The following is a 22714-nucleotide window of genomic DNA, read 5'->3' as shown; positions in this document are numbered from 1 at the left end:
GGTGATAGGATGTCATTTCTGTACTTAAGCTATATTAAGATTATGACCTTCATTTTACTACTAGACTTTCTTCTTTGTGAGCTTTGATAAAGAAAGCTACCAAATTGGGGAGGATATGGACACTACAGCACTCTTGGCTATAAAAACTCTATCCAAACCTCTGCCCTAAAGGACATCCAAACTCTAGCATTGCTTTTAAGAGATAAGGCCATGTCCTTAAGATGACTTCAGTCTCCCATTAAAATGCCTGCCTGAGAAAGCTCAATGCTGCTACAAGAATTTACTGTTTGCTCTAGCCAACATCTGATGATGTCCTTTCTTAGAGCAATTACTAAAAAGGGCTTATAATTATGAACTATTTTCATTTCCCTTTGAAATGTATGTGTATCTCTTACAACTCGGAAGTATCTTTCTCAAGAAACTGAAGGAAATTTCTTTGAAATGCAATCATCAGGAAGGATAAGTCTTTTCTCTCAGTCTCTGTAAGAAAATACTCTAACTTCAATAACTGCCAGAGAGCAGACACAGCTGGCCTGGATGCATTTGTGCTGACCAATCTTTCGTAATTTTTTATTTCTCTGACTTTTCTTGAGCCTCTGGTCATGGGTCACCCATTTTCTCTTTAAATCACCTCTGCACAAATAAAAGTGGAACTCAGCTGTTTCTCTTACTATCAGTAGTTATTAAACAAAGTCTGTTTTCAATGTTTTAACTAGTGACCAGTTGGGTTTATGTTTGGCAGCCCATGTGACAAGGAACTAAGGGTAGCAGTCTTTGGCCAACAACCAGCAAGAAACACAGGCCCTCAGTCCAACTGCTGTAAGAACTGAATCCCTCCAACAACAAAACAGCTTGGAATTGGCTTCTTCCCTAGTTGAGCCTTCAGATGAGACAATAGCCCTGACCAACACCTTAATTGCAGCCTTGAAAATGACCCCATAGCAGAGGATCTGACTAAGCTGTGTGTAGAATCCTAACTGACATTTGTTGTTTTTAGCTGCTAAATGTATGGTTGTTATGCAGAAATATATGGTTATCAGTTATGCAAAAAATAATACATTTTTCCTGAGGGCTTTAATTTTTTTTCTCTTTTTGATATTCAAGTTTCAAGTTTTTAAGGCATGGTGTTTTTTTTTTCATATTTCTCTTACTTGGTACCTTAGGACATGTTTCAACTGATATTTCTCTTTTTTCTTTAATTCAGGAAAAATGGTTTTTAGATTTAAAAAGTATTTGTTTATATTTCTGTCTTTCTGCAACCCTATTTTCCATATATTGAAACTTACACTTCTATATCACACAAATCGTAACTTTTATTTTTACATTTGCTCTTTTTTTATTCTTTCCAACTTTTCTTTACCCTCTTCTGTTTCCTAATTCTTTATTCAGCTGCATGCATTCAACTATTTATCTCATCTAGTGTGTTTATTTTAGTTCATGTTTGGTTGCACTCTCATTGCCAAATATGTTATTTTTTCTGATTTTCACTGATATACAGTAGTGTATCTGTGGAGGATATGTTTCAAGACTCCCAGTGAATGCCTGAAACCATGAATAGTACCAGACTGGATACATGCTATTTTTTTTTCTTATACATACATACCTATAATAAAGTTTAATTTATAAGTTAGGCATAGAGAATGAAATAAAAACTGGATAATGGAAATCCCAGAAAAACTATGGAGAAAACACACACACGCACACACACACGCACATGCACACGCACACACGCACACACACACGCGTGCACGCACACACATGCACACACACACGCGCACACACACACGCACACCCACACACACGCACACACACACACACGCACACACGAAAAAAATCTCAGAGGTGAAGAAAAATAAAATGATCTTAATTTGAAGGGGCTCTTATAGTGTCAAACAGGAGAGGTAAAGAAAACTCAATGCTCAGACTAATTATAGTGGCATTTAACAGTATCAAAAGCAAAAATAAAAATTTAAAAGTTTACAGAGAGGTGCTTAGATCACCTATAAAGAAACAATAATCCAACTAATAACTGTATTTTTCAATGCAATGCTGAAGACAATGGAATAATGTTTTTTATGTTTTAGAGCAAAATACTTTCAGTTATAAAAATCAGCCAGTTGGTTGGTTCCAACCAACTGTCATTCAAATGTGAGGATATACTAAAATGCTCTCAGGTGTATAAAGTTTCACAATAGTTGCAATACAGACTCTTTGAAAGTACTCTTGAAGGAAGCAGTTAATTATGAGACAAAAATTCAGGAAATGGTCCAAGTGATATAGAAAGCAGGTGATCAAAACCTTGATAAAGTTTTTTGTTGCCTAAAGTTAGGCGTGGGTGATAGTCAAGAAATTAAAAGCAAAGTGTTTCCATAATAATGCATTGCTGAGATTCTAGATCTGGGCTGTCCAATACTGTAGCTACTAACCACATTTAGCTATTTACATTTATATGTCTAGACCATAACAGCATGAATTAGGGGATAAGAGTGAAACCAAAAGGATATTAGAACCTATTAAAATGTAGATCTTGTCAGGTAAAAGATACACTGATAATTTTTAAAAATATGAATATGGGTTCTCATTTTTCATCACCCGCCTATGAGTGAGAAAAGGGGAGTACTAAACACTGGGGTCTATTGGGGGGAAAAGGGGAGGGCCAGTGGGAGGGGGAGGTGGGGAGGGATAGCCTGGGGAGAAATGTCAAATGTGGGTGAAGGGGAGAAGGAAAGAAAAGCACACTGCCATGTGTGTTCCTACGCAACTGTCTTGCATGCTCTGCTCATGTACCCCAAAACCTAAAATCCAATAAAAAATTTAAAAAAATATATGAATATGGGTCATAAAAACAAAAATGGAATGTAAAACTTTTTGAGCTGTGGAAAAAACTTATCTATCCAATGTAAGAAAGTAAAAGGAGAAAGAAAAGACAAAGGCATATATTATAGGAAAAACATACAATAGTATGGGAGAAACAGTTAATAATAAAGCAGTATCTAAAACAAGAGGATAGAAAATTGTTATACCTGGAAAAATCCATTTAAAAAACAGACTGGAACTATTCACAATAGCAAAGATGTTGAATTAACCCAAATGCCCATCAATGATAGACTAGATAAAGAAAATGTGATACATATACCCCATGAAATACTATACAGCCATAAAAAGGAACAAGATCATGTCATTTGCAGGGACATTAATGGAGCTGGAAGCCATTATCCTCAGAAAACTAACATAGGAACAGAGATTAATAACAACAACTAATAATACAAATAGAATGGTATGCCAGCATCACTACTCCTGTACTTTGAGCCATTTTTAAGTAAAATAAGGGTTACTTGATCATAAACATTGTGATACCATGATAGTAGATCTGATAACCAAGATGTCACCTAAGTGGCAAAGATTGTGCCACTGCATTCCTGCCTGGGCCACAGAGCAAGGCTCTGCCTGAAAAAAAAAATTGTAGGCCGGGTGCAGTGGCTCACACTGGTAATTCCAACACTTTGGGAGGCTGAGGTGGGTGGATCATGAGGTCAAGAGTTCAAGACTAGCCTGGCCAACATGGTGAAACCCCATCTCTACTAAAAATACAAAAATTAGCTGGGGGTGGTGGTGGGCACCTGTAATCTCAGCTACTCTGGAGGCTGAGGCAGGAGAATCATCTGAACCTGGGAGGAGGAGGTTGCAGTGAGCCAAGATTGCAACATTGCACTCCAGCATGGGTAAAAGGGTAAGACTCCGTCTCAAAAAAAAAAAAAAAAAAAGTAAAAAGAAAGATATTTAAGCCTCAGTCTGAAGCCCAATGAATTTAGAAGAAAAGACATATATCCTGAGGAATTCAAAGAACCACTGCTGATCATTCCAATTAGTTTCCACTCCAAAAGGCAATTTCCCTGGTATGAGTTATAAACTGTACTGCAAGACCACATTGATAAAAATCAAGTTACCTATTTATAATGTACCAGCCAGGGCAGTTTTCTGGAGGGGATGGAGTAGTGAATTCCCAACATTGGCAGGTAATCCTGCATCTACTTTCATCAGTGGCTCACCTTAGCATGCGTTTTTCCTACCTTGACTTTATCCTGTTTATATCAGGAGCTTGGCTATTGCTACAGGTTTATTTTCAAAGGTGGTTAATGATAATACCTGATGCAAGAGAAAACTTAAAATAATTTCCTTCACCCTCTTCTGCCCATGGTGGCCCTTGGCTTTAGCCTGTAATACTCTACACACACACACACACACACACACACACACACACCAGTTCTGAAAGTTTCCTACAGATTGAAATTTTCACAACAGCTTTTTTTTTTTGGTGGTGGTGGTGGTTGTTGTTGTTAATTCCTAAAATCTAAACTTCTCTTTTTTTATTTCTCCAGATGTCAGCAGTCTATACTAGTTCAACATCTTGATTAGAATCAAGGATTTTAGCTGGGTGCAGTGGCTCATGCCTGTAATCCCAGCATTTGGGGAAGGTGAGGCGGGTAGATCATTTGAGGTCAGGAGTTAAGAGATTAGCCTGGCCAAAATGGGTAAACCCTGTCTCTATTAAAAATACAAAAAAAAAATGAGCCAGACATGGTGGTGCATGCCTGTAATCACAGCTACTCGGGAGGCTGAGGCATGAGAATTGCTTGAATCCAGGAAGTTGGAGGTGGCACTGAGCTGAAATCACGTCACTGCACTCCAGCCTGGGGTGAAAGAGTGAGAGTGAGACCCTGTCTCCAAAAAAAAAAAAAAAAAAAAATCAAGGATTTTCATCCTTATCATAAGAGCAATGTGGGAAACTAATTGTTTTTAATGTAGCGAGATGATACCATCAGATTAGTGTTTCCATAAGGCAGCTCTGGCTGCAGCATTTAGAGGAATACAAGAGTGGATATGAGGCTTTCAGTTAAAGCTTCACTAGACAAAGTAAGTTTGCTCCATAGTAGGAGTAACAGAAATAAAAAGCAGACTTGTAAGATATGTAGAAGATAAAATCTGCAAAAGTTGGTGACGAATTATATATTTTGGAATAAAAAGAGGAATGTGTTAAGGATGACACTGGGATTTTGGCATCTTTAATAGAGGGAAGTTTTTTTTCTTTCTTTCTAGAGATAGCACTGATAAAGGAAAATGTGTAGTGGGGAGAGGAGAAGAAAGTCCTAAGTGTGGTTTTGAACATGTTTCATTTGAAGGGACTTTTAAAATATCAAAAAGGAGATCTCAACACTTCACTTGAACATCCAGTTATAGATCCCAGAGAAATCAGAACTGGGAACATAAATTTATGAGTCACACAGTAGCATAACAGAGTAGGTAAGTATATGGAATGTTCAGCCAGACAACCTGGATTTGGAGCCTGGCTCCATCACTCACAAGCTATATGACCTCTAAAAAGTTTTTTACCCTCTCTGAGCATCAGTTTCTTCATCTGTATATAATAATTCTATTAATCGTTAGGAGTAAACTGATTTTGTAAAAAAATCAGTGCCACGCACATCCTATTATATATGCATTTGGAGGTAAAATAATAGGTGCAGGTGGTAATTCAAGCCAGGAGCATGAATAAAACCACTAAGCGAGACCAGACAGTTTGAGAACAAAAGAGAATCAGTGATCAAGATGTAAAGAACTCCCTTGAAAAGGGAGAGATCTTCGAAAGAGATTGTAATGCACCTCGTAGAGCTCGCTTCAGAATGTATATGACAATAAGCGAGAGGCAAAGCTTCAGGAAAGAGTAGTAAATGAGAAACCTTCAGAGAAGTAGCAACAATAATCGCTGGCCACAGGCAAGCGTCTTAAGTCTTCCCAGGCCACAAGTGTATAATAACAAAAAAGCCCGACGATGTTTTTTAATGCCCTGACGGCAGAGAAAAACTTACACTAGCGGTAGCATAGAAGCAGAAAATTTATGATTGACCCCGGAAACATTTTATTTTGCGTAGGTGTCCGGAGAGCTCTCTTTTGCGATTTGTCGCTTGATCCGGAAGAAAAGATAGCAAACATCACTTGCCATTGGATTGCATCGTAAGGGTGGAACTCTAGCGAACCAGTCACCTTGGCAACCGGACGTGACGACTCCGGAAGACGCCCGACAGAGCTTTCCTTGGCTTTCGGCTTCAGTGGGTGGGGCTGGCACAGCCAGGCTGCCTCTGTCGTCACCACTGACGCGGCCTTGTTGGGGGCGGTGCCACAAAGACCACGCCCCCTGCGCCTGCTCCGGCTGGCTCTGGAGCATTGTCGTAAGCTCTGCAGGGCGGAGACTCGCGCCGATTCTCTCCGAGGGTAGGGCTGCGAGAACGCAAACAAACGCCAGGAGCCTTCCGGTTTCTGGTGGCTGAGCCACCTCTCTCCAAAGCCAGAGAATACACCCTCTCGAGAGCCCGCTGTCGCCCTGCGTTAAGGTCAAACCCCTCAGAATCGCTGCGGGCAACTCCAGCCTAACATTCCCTCGCTCTGGTTCTCGCCCCTTTGAGAAACTCGGCCCCACACTTCCCACTTTCCTGGATGAGGTGTCCCCTTCCTCCCCACTAAAATGTCAAATAACCTACGGAGGGTCTTCCTGAAACCCGCAGAGGAAAATTCAGGCAACGCCTCGCATTGGTAAGTACCGGTTTCGAATCCCTCCCATGCCCGCCCCTCTGTCCGTCTTAGGGATGTGGAGTCGGCCGTCGCTGTGTAGTTAAGAGGATTTGGAGCCCGCAGAGTGCGCCACTCAGGCGGGAAGCACTCCCCACCGCGGCACTTAAAGCCAGTAGAGCGCTTTCCTCTGGGAAACGTAAAACCTCTTTAGAGCCTGACACAGCCCCTCCCCTGGCTCCGCGGGACTCCAGCGTCTCAAGTTTCTTAGGCGGACGGAGTAGATCTCCACGGGAGATGAAATGCAAGATGGCCGACGCCTGTATATGACTCAAACCTTCTGGAAGATTCTTGCGCACACGCAGAAACGCAGCAGTCAGCGCGGATTAGCAAGTGCAGCCCTGGTGGCGCTGGACCTTCAGTGAAAATAGTTACCTTTAATAGTGAGACAGAAAGGATGTATGATTGAAGAAAGATGGCTTTAGAACAAGGAGATTGAATATCTAAAATTTCAAATAGTTTTATATGAAGAGAGAAATAAAAATGGAGAAATCCTCGTGTAAAATCAATCCTTTTGAATAGAGTTTTAGAAGTAGGGTGTAATGAAGAGCCATTTATTGGCTATTTATATTTGACAGGAGGAGAGTCCAGTGTTTCTAAGGAAAATATTCTTGTAAATTAGAAAATAGATTATCAGTAACTTAGTTTATTTTAAAATTTGTATTAAGCGGAAATGCAATGGAAACAATGTTAGCTAAAGCAGAATGTTTTCACTTGTACTCTTACATGGTTGGTGAATGTATCATAGATGATGAGGAAAAAAATAGTCTGCAGACTAATAAAATGAAGAACTAAGACGCAAAACTCACAGAAGGAGATTTCCATTTGAAGAAAATCAGGCTACCTGAGGTTAATCTCAACTTTGCCAGTTAGTATTTGTGAGGCCAAGTACCTGTTTCCAGTCTGTAAATAATAGCACTAAAAGTATTTTAAAGATGAGAATGAAATATGTAAAATATGTAGGAAAATAGTAAAGCACAATTTAAATGTTAGCTGTTACTATTATAAAAGCACAACTCTAACTCTGTACAGATTTTAGCCTAGGAGGTTTCTTTTTTTTTTTTTTTTTTTTTTTTTTTGCGATGGAGTTTCCCTTTTGTTACCCAGGCTGGAGTGCAATGGCGCGATCTCTGCTCACCGCAACCTCCGCCTCCTGGGTTCAGGCAATTCTCCTGCCTCAGCCTCCTGAGTAGCTGGGATTACAGGCATGTGCCACCATGCCCAGCTAATTTTTTGTATTTTTAGTAGAGACGGAGTTTCGCCATATTGACCAGGATGGTCTCAATCTCTTGACCTCGTGATCCACCCGCCTCGGCCTCCCAAAGTGCTGGGATTACAGGCATGAGCCACCGCTCCCGACCTAGGAGGTTTCTTTAATTACAAGTAGATAGTAAACTTAATTGCAATAAAGAACATAAGTAATGGTGACTCCTTAAAAGCATGCACAGTCATATAAAAGGAAATGGCTGCTAATATTAATGAGCTAAAACTCTATTGAAGAACGTCAAGAAAGAACCATTGTATTTCCGATCATAAAAAGAGCCATATTTTGGTATACTCGTGTGTTTTTAATTTTGTGGTCGAAGTTTGGGGGAAGTGACAGAGTGCACTGTGTAGATATGCAAAAGTAGAATTACTTTTTATAATTATTTCTGCTGCTCTGTTTTAGTATGTAAATAATGACATCTGACTTAGCTTAATTTATAGAAAATTTGTTTTAGGATTGCATTTTTAAATATAAAAAGTACTATCAACTTTACTTTGTGTGTGTGTACTTTTAAGTCTGTTACCGTATTTCTAATCCTTTGGGGATTTGGAGACTTTTACAAATTACATTCATAAGTCATTTTGAGTTCATTGACTCATTGATTTATGTATTGTTTTTATTATCTTTGAATATATTTATTTAAATCACTGAGGTTTTACATCATATATTTGTGGCATTTACCAGATGACTTTCTGAAGCTTTGACGTTTACTTTGGTTGACGTTTACTTTGGTTAACGTTTACTTTTGGTTACATATTTGATTTTATTCTGTTTTGTGAGTAACAAAACATCGAAATACAATTTTGTAAATATGATTAACATCAGCCCTTTGAGTTTATTGGAAGCTTAGTTTCCTTATTTTTCTTGTAACATGTTTGATGGTAGTAAATCATTTCTTTTTATAACTTAAATGACTATGATTTTCTTACTGTTTGTAGCTTTAAAGTTTTCCTGTTACTGCTTATTCAAAATTTTTCAGTAGCATAATACAGATTTGTGTATTCTTTGAAGTATCTGTAATTCATCAGAGTATAAAATGTAAAACCCAAATTTAATCTTAGCATACAAAGGAAAAATCTGGAAGATACTCATTTTGATTTGGGTTTTGTTGTGAAAGAACAAAGCAAGAGTCAGAATGCTTCAGTGGAAAGAAGCTTTGAAGTTGTAGAGACTTGGGTTCATATCCTAGCTTACCACTTATCAGTATAGTTTAAACATTTGAATGAAAAAACATTCATTTAGTGCCTACTATGTATGTTATAGACTATGCTAAATGGGAAGACTGATTAAATAATAGGATATGGGCTGTTTCCAGCCTTACAGTCATGATGAAGGAGGAGAGAAGTAGAGTTGATGTGGTAAAGGCAGAGAGTAAACAAAGGGAGTTGGAGGAAAGATTCCAGGAACAGCTGAGTTGGAAGACATAAATATCAGCTATCCAGTTAAAGATGAATGCAGGATATGCTTATGTAGAATACTGGTAAATAAAGCATCTGTATAGTTTATTGCTAATGATTGAATTGTTGCTTGATTCTGTACAAGCAGGATGGGTAGATAGCTCTTAAAGGTTCTGTTTGCCCTGCTAGGGAGATTAGACTTCATCTGTTGGAAATTGTTCAGAGTATTTTAAGAAAAAGACTGACATAGGTGTGCATTTTAGATAACTGACAGCAGTGTGGATTTGAGGGTGAGTGATGAACACAAAGGGATTCTATTTCAGTTGTCTTTTCAGAAATTCTGAAAAGTTCACTAACTGGTGCAGTACAGTAGGGACTGGATTCAAAGAAATACAGAAGGGAAGATAAACCGACTTTGTCAGTGAATTGGCAGGAAGAAAGGGGGGTCAGTTGTGATGCCAGTTTTCTGACTGGTTATTGGTAAATTAACTGAGATGAGGAACACATCAAGATAGCAGTCAGATATTTGGATATGAAACTCAGGCTAAGTCAGAGCTGAGACTAGAGACTTGGGAAGCATCCCCTTAGAGGTACTATAATGAAAGCCTGTGATTATATATTCCACTGTAATAAGAATTAAGATATCATTTGATTGGCCATAGGTGGCTATCTTCACATAACCACTTGTATTCAAATGGGGAGCTAAACTTAAGTGTTCTCAGCAGGGGTTTGGTTTGATTAGAATGATGATGCCTCATTGTCAATTCAGTATGCATTTTGTTGTGTACAGTGTTTTATTTTGTGATTTGTATGAGTGCATCTGTATGTTTGTGTGAGGGAGAGACAGGCACACGTACTACAGTCTGAATGAAATCTGTCATTAATCTCTCAGTTTCTACATTTGAATTTTTTGGACCCTGTTATTATGGGGTTTTGCTAAAGTAAATAGAAAAAGTAGATAAAATTTCTCAAGGGGAGTGTGTAATTCTAAGTAAGTTATTAAATATTTCTAAATCTCCATTTTCTCAAGTATAAAATGGGAATGCAATTCATAACTTGTCGGACTGTTTATCAGGATTAGAATTAGTAACAACTGTTATTAACTATCACATACGCAATTCGTGGTACGTATTGGATAGATTGTTACGTTGCATACTTACATATATTATGTTCTGTATATACATAATATTATAGATTGTAAGATCAAATAGTAAGATAGAAAAGGATTTCCTAGCAGGTAAAAAAAATGAATTTTGTAAAAATATCTACAAAACATTAACTGGCCATCAACATTTTTACTAGTTTATTTCTGATATGTGAATGCCTCATATCAATATTAGAATAGTAAAAACTGTCAGAAGCTATGTAACATTACCAATATGTTTAATGTGCCCTTTTACTAAATTTCTCATTACATTTTTAAAGACCTTACCTTTATTCTCAAAAACCAATTGCATATTTAATGGAAGATGATAACTATTAGGCTCCCAGGCAGTCATTTCATTTATTTCTCATAGCAAGCCTTTTCCCCGCCATTTAACATTTAACAAATGAACAAACAGATTCCAAGAGGATAAGTAAATTTTCCAGTCAACTTGTAAGAACCAGAATTAGAAGCCCGTAATCTTTCTAATATGTTCCTCTTTTCTCTTTTAAAGTGTTAAGCTGTGTTATATATCAAATGTAGTTTCTCAGTTTGAACACCAGCTGGTTTAAAGTAATTACCTTAAAGTAATTAGTTTACCAAATTAGAAAATGGGATGCAGAATCTCATTCCAGTTTTAGTTCTGACATCATTAGCCTGCAGAATATGATCTTTCAGAAAACAGAATTGTTGTAGGATTTCAGTTATTTAATCTCTTCAATGGAACACTCCTTCTAGATATGAAAAACTGTGTATTGATGGAAGGATTATGAATTTTGCCCTGATTTATTTCTTCTCTCCTTAGCATTCTGCATTTCAGTTTAATTTTTAGAACCTACATTTTGTTGAAAATAAATTACGGATTTAAAAAATATATATAACTTGTAGGATTTAATTCAGCTAACATTATTGTGTGGAAGTTCCAGTTTCTGAATTAGATGCAGAGTATATAGATATGAATAGGATAATCTACCCTGTTGGAATTTATGGTCTATGGTAGATTATGTGAATCTCACTGATATGTTGACATGAAAGAAGCTTCATTTTTCTTTTTATTTGGAGGAGAAATAGAGGAAAAGAGAGGGAAAAATCTAGTTATCAGATTTGAAATTAACTCATCCAGTATAATTTTTTTATAAAGCAGAAATACAGAGGTCATTATAAAATATTATGCATGGTATTGGAAGAATAATTGCAAAATAAATAATAAAGCCTTTCTCGCCTTAAGAAATTTCAATCTTATTGAATGAAACAATACTTTACGCATTTTTTAAAATTAGCTAATAAAGTCAATAAAGAAAGCATTATATAATTTCCAACATTAGTGGCACCAATAGGAGCGCATTAGGGATTCCAAGTTGGAAGAAATTAAGCTTGAGTGACAGGCAGATATTTTATGGAGAAGATAGAATTTAAAACTCATTTTGTTGGAGAAGAAAAATAATACTTTGAGTAAATAATGTAACGTATATGGCATATTTCAGAATAGCAAAGAGAAGTTGTGGGTGGTTTTGTTGTAGAGATTGGTTAGAGCTAGTTTATGAGTGATTTTCATGTCAAGCTGAATTGTCAATGATGAATACTAAAACTTTGAACGGGAGGTAACAGGATGAAAACAATTTTAATCTACCAGAGATACATAATAGTCAATAGTGGCTGCAGTCAGAAAAGCAAAACATCAGCAAAATACTGTAGGGATGAGAATGATGAGTGCTAGACACATCTGATGAGGATCTCATCTAGATAGTGGAAATCACAATGATGAAGAAAGAAAAGATGGATGAAATAGGTTAAATAGAAAACCTTATAGACTTGATTCAGTATGCATTTATTAAATGTTTAACTTTTGTAAGGACATATACAAGGTTATGTGGATGAATTTAAAGTAAATAAGAATGATGATAAAGACACATCAGTGATAACTAGGTGATTTAAAACCTATATGATGTGGAAAATATTGGTGCTGCCACATGACTGAATGGTAGGATAGACTACTAGTTTTCAACAGAGAGTAATTTTAACTTGCTGGATTTAAAATGTTGGTATTAAAAATGAAAATGTTTGGTAAGGCATCACAAATATGGAACTGATGCCAGTTCCAGTAGGGGAAAGGAATTAAAAGATATAACTATGGGAGTCATTACTTCAAAAAAGATTGTTGGAAATAGTTGAAGCCATGAGAATTGTTGCAGCCTTTAAGGAAGAATGTCTTAAAGGAGAAAAACAGGGTCAAGAACTGTACTTAGCGGGATAGTTACAGTAGAATGCTTATAATGCAGAAAAATGAGTCGAGAAATAAATTTTACACAGTGGAAACCGTGATAGGAAAGAGGATCAAGATGGAAGGATAATTAGTTGCAAAAGAGAACACCTAGGAAATGAACATAAAGACAGATTTAACTGTGAGAACGTATTTAGTAATCTTTGAGAATGAAGTTTTAGTAGGATAATAGCAAAGAAAATGAACTGCAAAAAAAAGCAGGCTGCAAGATAACTTTCTGGCGTATCACTTAATTGTGGTTTGTTAACACCATCTGCCAACTTCCTGTCACTGAACTTGACACTTAGTTCACCATCTAGCTCATTGTCTTTCCTCTAATTCTGTGTGATTTCAGTATCCATACAGATGGATAATCTCTTTGTCACCTCATCTTTATTACAGAAATTTTTTCCCCCAGTAATCTTATTCTCTGTTCTGTTGCATCTATCTGCTTTTGTAGTCCTTATTATTAGATGAAATTGCTGCATCTACAAAATGGTTTCATGCATTCTGTTTTCTAAATGCCAATTCCTGTATTTCTAGCTGACTTGTTTAACTGTACCTGTTGTAACTGTTAACTTTATCTGCCCCACAGACCAATAATCCCTTTATTTACCCCTATACTTTAGCCTTTTATTCTCTTATTTTCTTCCTATCCAGTTTAGATTCTCTGTTTCATTTTAATAACTCTTATCAGTACCTTACATTCTTTTGGTCTTCTTTGATTTTTGTTGCACCTTTCTGATACCACCCCAATCCTGGATGAACTCAGTGTGCTTTCTCTTTGTCTGTGCTTGGTGTGACAAGGAAAATCTCAGGAGTACAGATTAGCACCACTATAAAGTTATAACCACTACCTGCCTTCTTGCACCATCAACACATCCTGGCAACTCTGATGTTTTCTGTGGTCAGTTTACCCCTTCACAAAAACTGTTTCAAATCTTTGATTCTCTTCAAATCTTCCCATATTTTTGCTGTTACTTTTATTAGATGATGTCATGCGATTTTTCATAAAGAAAAGCCTTTAAATGAGAATTACTTAAGCCTTCTAACACCAAAGCTACATGTTTACCTGAAAATGCACCTAACCTCTCCTCCAGTGTTCCAATGGAAGGAGCTAGCTCTGTAGCACTCTTTAAGGTTCAGTCCCTGCACCTGTCTGTCTGGTTTCCATTTCCTAACTCCTCCACATTGCATATCCCTCTTTTTCCTTTATTACCAGTTTCTTTCCTTGACTGGCTCACATGAGTGTTTTCATATGTTCTGGTTTATCTGACCTTAAAAAAAGAAAGAAAAAGGTAAGATCCTTTCTTTGATTTCATTTATTCCTGTAGCTACCTGCCAGTCTTTCTGTTCTCTTGACAGTTTAAAAAGAGTTGTCTCCTTGCTTTTTTTATAACCACTCCTCAGCAACTTCTCTCCCCTGCCACACTGCTGTTATTAAAGTCATCAGTGACCTTCACAACATGATTTCCAGTGTACATTTTTAACCCTCATTCTATTTGGCATCTCAGAAACTTTGAGTAGAATTGCTCAATTTTCTTAAAATTCTCTCTTCTTTTGGCTCACATTGCACCAGAAGCAATGGTTTTCTTCCTGCGACTCAAGAATAATGGGAAGCCACTGCAATGTTTTAAGCAGGGAAAGATCAGTTTTAGTGGCTGAGTAAATTGAAAGGTAGAAGATATGATTGAAGAGAGAAATCAGTCATTAAGCATTGTAGTATTCTAAGCCAGAGATGATGTTTGCTTCGAGTAGAGTGGTAAGTTGATTTGGAAGGAACTGAACAGATCAAAGGAAATTTAGGAGACAGTATCAAGAGGATTTTATGATCATCGAATATAGGGAATAAGAAAGCAGGATTTACCTATTCTGACTTAAGACATCTAAGGTAGATGAGATGCTGTTTAGCAAAGAAAACCCTGGAGAAGATGGAATTTGGGAGATTAGGATGGGCAGAGATCTGCTCACCGTGTTGAATTTTAGGGACATTTGAGATTCTGAATGAAAATGTTAAAAGGAAATTTGGATGTATAAGCCTAAATCTCAAAGCCACAGATAGAAATATTTGAAATTGTTGTTATGTAAGTGATAATTTAATTGAAGTTATGCATTGAGAACAAAGCATCTAAGGAAATAGAGTACAGAATAGGAAGAGAAGGATTCTTTCTAAGCTTTGGTAAACTCCCAACATTTGAAAGTTGATTCAAAAGTATGAGTTGGCAAAGAAGATTGAGGAGCCACTACAGAGGCTATTGGTACTCTTTTGATTTTTAAAAATCGATTAAAATGTAACAATGCATAAAAACAGAGTGGGCCAGATTAGGCCCAGAGGCTACAGCTTACTGATCCTTTTTTCCTAATGAGCCTGGTGCTTACATTATAACAGATACTTGGTAAATTTTTGTGTAATGAATTAATATTGAATATGTTCTTATCCAGGTCAAATGTGCTTTTGTTGAGGTGCAGGGAGGTAATAAAGGTGGATTTTTCCTCTTAAAGCCCTGAAAGCAAGAATTCATCCTTTTCGTTGGAGTTATTCTCTTTAGAAGTTAACTCTTAATTCATTAAAAGTCAGTTTATGATCAGCCCGGGCAGTATAGCAAAACCTTACCTCTATAAAAAATAAAAATAGCTGGGTATGGTGGCACGCACCTATAGTCCCAGCTACTTGGGAAGCTGAGGTAGAAGGATGGCTTGATCCCAGGAGGTGGAGGTTGCAGTGAACTGAACTTTGCACTGACACTCCAGGCTGGATGACAGAGCCGGACCCTGTCTCAACAACAACAACAACAACAAAGGTCAATTTAATATTTTGACCCACTCTCAAGTGTTCAAAAGACTACTTTACATTTTTGTAAGGATATAATAATGTTATTTGAACTGCAAAAAGGTAAACCTGAGTTCCAGCATTTCCACGGATACATAGAATTTTTTATACTGATTTTTATTAATACCTGAGAGTTTTTAAAACATACCTAATTGTTCATTATTTGCCCTTGAACTTTTTGTTAATACCTGAGAGTTTTTTATTATAAAATAATACCTGAGATTTTTATTAATATCTGAGAGTTTTAAAAACATACCTGCTTATTATCATTATTATTATTTGCCCTTGAACTTTTTTCTTTATTTGATCTTAGTTATTAGGTCTGTAGGATATGGACATTGCACTCATATTGTTAGAATTTAACATGAGAGACAGTCTGTAGATAAGCAAACATACTAATACGTGAGAACAATCTATGATATATATCATGAAGGAAGCTAACAAGTCTAATGCTATAGATTAATTTTGATGGAAGGACAGATTAGAGTGGTCAGAAAATGTATCTCTTGAGAAATATCATTTATGCCAAGACTTGAGGTATGTGAAGAGTTGGGTTGGGGGTGGAGTACCTAGGTAGAGTGACTGTATGTGTGATGACCCTGAATCCCATGAAAGCTCAATATTTCCAGGAGCTGAAAGATGTTTTAGATATAAATAAGGTAAGATATCTTTATTCAAGTCATCTCCAAATAACTAATTCTGCGAACAGAGATTAGTATATATTGACTTTTCTTACGATCAAACAATCTGTACTAAGAAATAATTCAAGGCATGGGGGACAGAATTGATTGAGTTAAACAAAATTTATTTCAAGTCTGTTCCATGTTGATTGAAAAACATTCAGCTGAAATTGCAGTGGTATTATATGTATGGATTGATAGGTGATTGATGGTTGACTACTATATATAATTGCTTTACCAAGGACTATTTAGCACTAAACCTCAAATGTGCTGAAACAGTAATCAGAAGAAAATGATTCCTATGTCAGCAGTTCAGTGAAGTCTGCAGTACAAAAATGTGGCAAACTAGGGTAACACCATGAGAGAGATCTTAAGCAAAAGAAGAATGGCTGACAGTAGAACTTGTGAGTTATGATAGGAAGAATACAGAATAGATTGTGGGGGAAGACTGAGAGAAATGGAATAAGAGTAAGGGGAGAGGGAATGAGAATCTTCAGTTACAGTAGAGGAGGAGGACAAGAGGAAAGATCTCAGGGAAAGGGGGAAGGGAGGATGCTAACAGTTTAAGAGAAGCCTACTTGAGTAGCATAATTTTATTAAGGCAAAACCTTAGATATGTCTACTTTTAGTCTTAGGAATAAATGTTATTATCTCATACCCATTGCCTAATCATATAAGAAGCCGACTATATCATTATCCCTTCTACTTGAAAATCTTTGTTTTGCAGTTTTTCACTTTGAAAACTCAAATGGAAAATTATATACTTTAAATATATTTTAATATTAAAAATATTTACAAATACTTATTTTTAAATAAAATGTATATACCATGTAGTATGTTGTATTTATTTACTCATAATGTTCTTTTAAGTGTTTCAGGCTGCATGTACCAAGTAGTTCAGACGATTGGCTCGGATGGAAAAAATCTTCTGCAATTACTTCCAATTCCTAATTCTTCCGGAAATCTAATACCACTAGTTCAATCTTCAGTCATGTCTGATGCTTTGAAAGGGAATACAGGAAAACCAGTTCGAGTTACTTTTCAGACCCAGATTCCCAGCTCTTCCACAAGTGCATCAGTTCAATTGCCCATTTTTCAGCCAGCCAGTTCTTCAAACTATTTTCTTACAAGAACAGTAGATACATCAGAAAAAGGTAGAGTTACTTCTGTGGGAACTGAAAATTTTTCTTCATCAATGTCTAAAGTTCAGAGTCATGGTGTGAAAATTGATGGACTCACCATGCAGACATTTGCTGTTCCTCCCTCAACACAAAAAGACTCATCTTTTATTGTAGTTAATACCCAGAGTCTCCCAATGACTGTGAAGTCTCCAGTTTTGCCTTCTGGGCATCATTTACAGATTCCAGCCCATGCTGAAGTGAAATCTGTACCAGCGTCATCATTGCCTCCTTCAGTGCAGCAAAAGATATTTGCAACTGCCACCACCAGTACCTCAGGAATGGTTGAGGCCTCTCAAATGCCAACTGTTATTTATGTATCTCCTGTAAATACAGTGAAAAATGTAGTGACCAAGAACTTTCAAAACATTTACCCAAAACCTGTTACAGAAATAGCAAAGCCAGTAATACTAAATACCACACAAATTCCAAAGAATATTGCTACAGAGACACAATTGAAAGGTGGTCAGCATTCTCCAGCTGCTCCAGTGAAATGGATTTTCCAAGATAAGCTGCAGCCTTGTACGCCATCTCTTGTTCCTGTTAAGTCTTCAAATAATGTGGCTTCAAAGATTTTAAAAACTTTTGTAAATAGGAAAAATTTGGGAGATAATACTGTAACTATGCCACCATTGAATACCATCGATCCTAGTGGGACACAATCCAAAAATATGCCTATTAAAGATAATGCTTTGGTTATGTTTAATGGGAAAGTCTATCTGTTGGCTAAAAAGGGGACAGATGTTCTGCCATCACAAATTGACCAACAGAAATCTGTTTCTCCTGATACTCCACTAAGAAAAGACACGTTACAGATAGTGAGTCCAAGTCCAGTCACAGAAATATCCAGAGAGGTTGTAAATATGGTTTTGGCCAAAAGTAAATCTTCCCAGATGGAGACAAAATCACTTTCCAATACCCAGCTTGCTTCCATGGCCAATCTAAGGGCAGAGAAGAATAAAGTGGAGAAACCATCTCCTTCTACCACAAATCCACATATGAACCAATCCAGTAACTACTTAAAACAGAGTAAGACTTTATTAACAAATCCAATCTTTCCAGATGAATTTAGTACAGGACACAATGCCCCCAGAAAAGGAAGTATCCTCCAGAGCATAGAGAAAATAAGTTCCTCTGTTGATGCAACAACAGTTACTTCACAACAGTGTGTTTTCAGAGACCAAGAACCAAAGGTAATTTTCCCATGTCAGGGTGCTCTTTTTATGTATCTATATAGAAAAGTTTGTTTTCTTAATTCTCAAGGTTATCTATGATATCGCTTTCCCCCCTGCCAATCCCGTCACACACAGACTATACACATGAGTATTTAATTAAGTCAAAACTTCCATCTGAGCAAATTTGAGAAGGAGTACAATTAATCTTTCTCTTGAATCACTTGGCATGCCAATTCTTTAAAACAATGTAAACAAAAATATCACAGAGTAACAAGGCTTAGGAGAGTTGGAGAAGGATAATGTGAATTCAAAGTTTAGTAAAAATGTGTGAATATAGGTATATATACACGTATGTATGTTCATATTTAATAGCTTTTTTAGTATATGAAGAGATCAATGTGCATGTAAAAGTTGGTTTTGGGGTTTTATGTGCTTGTGTGTGGGTGTGGGTGGTAGTGGTATACCATGGAAAACGTGAGATAGGGTTATTTGGTACTTTCAGTAATTTGTGGAAATAAGATTTTATCAGCATCTTTGATGGGTTGATTATTATTTTTTGGTAGACAAATTTCCTTTTCCTTTTTATTAGCTCTTTGTGACTCCTCAACTAATCAACACGTCCACATAGTTACCTTTATGTTTGACTTAAGGTTTGTGTGTCTGTGTGCTCACTAGATATTTGTACCCACCTTTTCCTTGCTTACTTAGAGGTCTACTTAATAATGTCAGCATTTCTCCCTTTCAGTACAGAATTCATTGAACTCCAGAGATGTAAGGAGGTAAATTCTGATTGTTAAATACAAGAAAGGCATGTGTGATTTTTCCAGAAGACTACAATTCCTAAATAATGTCATATATGTTATTTTAATGTTGTCATTAGTCTGTATTCTCATTTCAGTTGTTTGAGAATTAACTACTCATTACCTTTGTAGTTCAACAAATTAAATGAGAAATTGTAGGGGGAGTTTTTTAAGTTTGTACTTATATTCAGTTTTTTGAGTTTGGGTGGTAAGGCAAGGATAATATAAAGCAATCCTTTAGGATTTTAAAGCATGATATGTTCTTTTATGTAAGATGAAATAATCACTTAGTTGCTTGTTTAATAAAGTAACTTGAATAATTAGCAGTATTATTTGTATGTTTTCTTTTCCTAATTCCAGATCCATAATGAGATGGCATCAACATCAGAAAAAGTTACCCAAGGAAGAAATGACAAGAAAGATTCTCAAGGAAGAAGTAATAAGGCATCACATCTGAAGAGTGATGCTGAATTTAAAAAGACATTTGGCCTTACTAAAGATTTGAAAGTGTGCCTTACTCGAATTCCTGACCATTTGACCTCTGGAGAAGGTTTTGATTCCTTTAGCAGTTTGGTAAAGAGTGGTACTTACAAAGAGACAGAGTTTATGGTGAAGGAAGGAGAGAGAAAACAGGTAGGTAATACATTTCAGTGTATTCTTCATAGGTAGTACAAGTGATACATGAATATTAAATTTCTTGATTTGGTTTTTTTAGCCTTGTGCATGAGTACAAATGTTGTTACTGGTTTTGAAAATATATATATTGTACCAAAACAATATTTGAAAGAACCGTTTATGCACAGATAAAAATGCATCCACAGTTAAAGATGTGTTTTAATTGTTTTTATTCACCTGCTTTTTTTTCCATTATAAGAAAATGGCCGTAGCTTTTTAATTGGTCATCCTACTTTAAGGATTCTATCTAAAGGAAATAATTCAAATGTAGTGGAAGATATAAGCATGCATATGTTCTTATCTTTTAAGCAACTTATTTAGCTAATAATGATAAATGTCTATAACTTTGCCTACTGTCATTTCACTTACGAATGTCATTAAGACTAGTAAACCTTTTCTAATGAAAATCCTCCACATGTGCCTGCTGTATAAAGGAAAAGAAAAAACTAAATCAATTGTATTTCTCAAGTGCTTCACAAGTGTTATAATATTTCTGTGGTAGATCAGTATGGCTTCTAAACTTGAACAAGAAAATGTGAATTAGGCAACTTCTTACTGAATGTGATTAATGCACTTTGGTACCACACAGTTGGAAATGTTTCTTTCTTTCTGTAGTTGTCCTCTGTAAATTTTGTTAATTGTAATAGCTAAATATTTGTTTTCTGCAGATATTAAATTTGATAGCATACCATGAATTTAGCAATAAAATTTTGTTTTTGTTTTGGAATGTTATTTAACATTGCAGCAGAACTTTGATAAGAAAAGAAAAGCAAAAACTATTAAGAAGATGGATCACATAAAGAAGAGAAAAACAGAGAATCCTTATAACACAAACATGAATGGAGGAGCTAGTGTCACCATTTCTCAACCCCTAAGCAGTATTTTACCAACTTCAGATGTGTCACAACGTAACACTTTCACAAGTCGCAGCAAAACCAGACAAGAAAAGAGAACCGAGATAGAATACTATACCCACGAGAAGCAAGAGAAAGGCATATTGAATTCAGATGCAGCTTATGAACAAAGTCATTTCTTCAATAAAAACTATACTGAAGATATTTTCCCAGTGACACCACCAGAGTTAGAAGAAACCATTCGAGATGAAAAAATAAGAAGACTTAAGCAGGTGCTGAGGGAGAAAGAAGCAGCTCTTGAAGAAATGCGTAAGAAGATGCACCAAAAATAAAATCTCCTGTATTTAAAGACTTCAATAGAATAGCTGTTTTTAAAAATATACTTTTGCATTAATAAGTTAATTGTAGATGTGTTCCGAAAGTGTCTTTGAATATGAAACTTGTTTTTTCATCAGTTGATTATAGAACTTTAAGGAATACAGAAAAGATTGATTCACATATAACTTGTGAGTAATTTACAAGGGGTATCTAAACCTTTGTCTTAGATACCTTTTTTTTGGAAGGAGAAATTTTATATTTTTCTATTTTAACTAGAATTCTCCAAGTTTGAATATTTGGGCAGGGTTTTTGTTATTCTTTGTATCTTTACCTAAATTGCTCAGGCATTATTCCATCAGTAGATAATGACTGTGTATTACTGAAATGTTATAATCCAAACTTAGCTTTTCCAATGGATTTGTATATGTACTTGCTTGATCTCTTTACCCTTAAAATGATGATTCTTTGTGTCACCATTGTTTTTTTTTAATGTCATGAAATAATATGTATTATGGCACCGTTACTTAAGTATTCAAACATTTCTCAAGAATGAGAAACATTTGTAACTTCATAATGTAATTTTATATAATCCAAAGTGTAATTTAGAATTCAAGCTATTTGATGTTTTGTTTGCTTATAGTGATGTATTGTTCCTAAAAAAAGGCAAATGCTGCTTTTTTTTTTAGTATGTACATATGTTACTGAGATTGTGTAAAAAGTAGATCTTAAACAGTTGTCAAGTTTAATATTTTTTAAACTTTAAAGTGTATTTTCTCTGTCTGGTTAATTTTTGATTTGGGAAAGTTTGGGAGGGGTGTAGGGATGGGGATTAAGGATGGGGAGTTAGCTGAGCATGGTGGCATGTGTTTAGTTCCTGCTACTCAGGAGTCTGAAATGGGAGGATTGCTTGAGCCTAGGAGTTTGAGGCCAGCCTGGGCAACACAGTGCAACTCTGTCTGTTTAAAAAAGAGAGAGAGAAAGGTGGAGGTGAATAAGGTTATTAAAAAATGATCAGGCGAGGCGTGGGCTCATGCCTATAATCCCAGCATTTCGGGAAGCTGAGGCGGGCAGATCATCTGAGGTCAGGAGTTTGAGACCAGCCTAGCCAACATGGCAAAACCCTGTATCTACTAAAAATACAAAAATTAGTCAGGCACAGTGGCAGGCACCTGTAATCCCGGCTACTCAGGAGGCCAAGGCAGGAGAATTGCTTGAATCTGGGAGGCGGAGGTTGCAGTGAACTGAGATCGTGCCACTGCACTCCAGCCTGGGCAACAGAGCCAGACTCAGTTTCAATAAATAAATAATCAGCAAATCTCTGGAAGTAAGAGAGAAAAAAAAAATCTGCAGTGGCAACAAAAGAGAATAGTAAATCAAAATTTGAAAAGGAATGAAACAAATATACACATCAACTAGACTTCGCTGCTTTTTCTTTTAGTAACAGCTGTTTTGTGATAGAATTCATGTATTGTAAAATCCAGCTTTTTAAAGTATACAGTCCACTAGTTTTTG

At 36.3% G+C, this 22714-nt stretch overlaps 2 protein-coding genes across 4 annotated transcripts; one reads left to right on the top strand and one right to left on the bottom strand.

The window, feature by feature from the left end:
• Positions 1 to 5893: 5893 nt before the first annotated feature.
• Positions 5894 to 17602, bottom strand: LOC144577208 (uncharacterized). Its single transcript, XM_078333131.1, has 3 exons — positions 17505 to 17602; positions 6537 to 6754; positions 5894 to 6276 (listed from the first exon to the last, which is right to left on the bottom strand). Exons 1-3 carry the CDS (start codon positions 17600 to 17602, stop codon positions 5918 to 5920), a joined length of 675 nt encoding a protein of 224 aa, XP_078189257.1. The 3' UTR covers positions 5894 to 5917.
• Positions 6287 to 21971, top strand: LRIF1 (ligand dependent nuclear receptor interacting factor 1). 3 transcript variants are annotated; one of them, XM_009001862.5, is made up of 4 exons: positions 6287 to 6588; positions 17073 to 18573; positions 19716 to 19988; positions 20779 to 21971. In XM_009001862.5, the coding sequence occupies exons 1-4, from the start codon at positions 6521 to 6523 to the stop codon at positions 21214 to 21216; spliced, it is 2280 nt and encodes a 759-aa protein (XP_009000110.1). In that variant the 5' UTR covers positions 6287 to 6520; the 3' UTR covers positions 21217 to 21971. The 3 variants fall into 3 exon arrangements, with proteins under 3 accessions (XP_009000110.1, XP_002751255.1, XP_009000111.1); XM_002751209.6 differs by having other exon boundaries at positions 20776 to 21971; XM_009001863.5 differs by lacking the exon at positions 17073 to 18573 and having other exon boundaries at positions 20776 to 21971.
• The last annotated feature ends 743 nt before the right edge of the window (positions 21972 to 22714 follow it).

This window comes from Callithrix jacchus, chromosome 7, assembly GCF_049354715.1.
Source record: "Callithrix jacchus isolate 240 chromosome 7, calJac240_pri, whole genome shotgun sequence".
NCBI lineage: Eukaryota > Metazoa > Chordata > Mammalia > Primates > Cebidae > Callithrix > Callithrix jacchus.
This window is presented reverse-complemented; position numbering and strand designations above follow the sequence as displayed.

Bases quoted from the DNA above. Each gene is read 5' to 3' on its own strand.
- LRIF1 (XM_002751209.6), top strand. From the start codon at position 6,521: ATGTCAAATAACCTACGGAGGGTCTTCCTGAAACCCGCAGAGGAAAAT. The intron at 6,589-17,072 runs GTAAGTACCGGT...TGTTCTTTTAAG, and splicing joins TCAGGCAACGCCTCGCATTG to TGTTTCAGGCTGCATGTACC. The intron at 18,574-19,715 runs GTAATTTTCCCA...TCCTAATTCCAG, and splicing joins TCAGAGACCAAGAACCAAAG to ATCCATAATGAGATGGCATC.
- LOC144577208 (XM_078333131.1), bottom strand. From the start codon at position 17,602: ATGACGCTGGTACAGATTTCACTTCAGCATGGGCTGGAATCTGTAAAT. The intron at 6,755-17,504 runs GTATTAACTACA...TACGTTTCCCAG, and splicing joins CAGTCATTGGGAGACTCTGG to AGGAAAGCGCTCTACTGGCT. The intron at 6,277-6,536 runs GTAGGTTATTTG...GCGTTCTCGCAG, and splicing joins GGGTTTCAGGAAGACCCTCC to CCCTACCCTCGGAGAGAATC.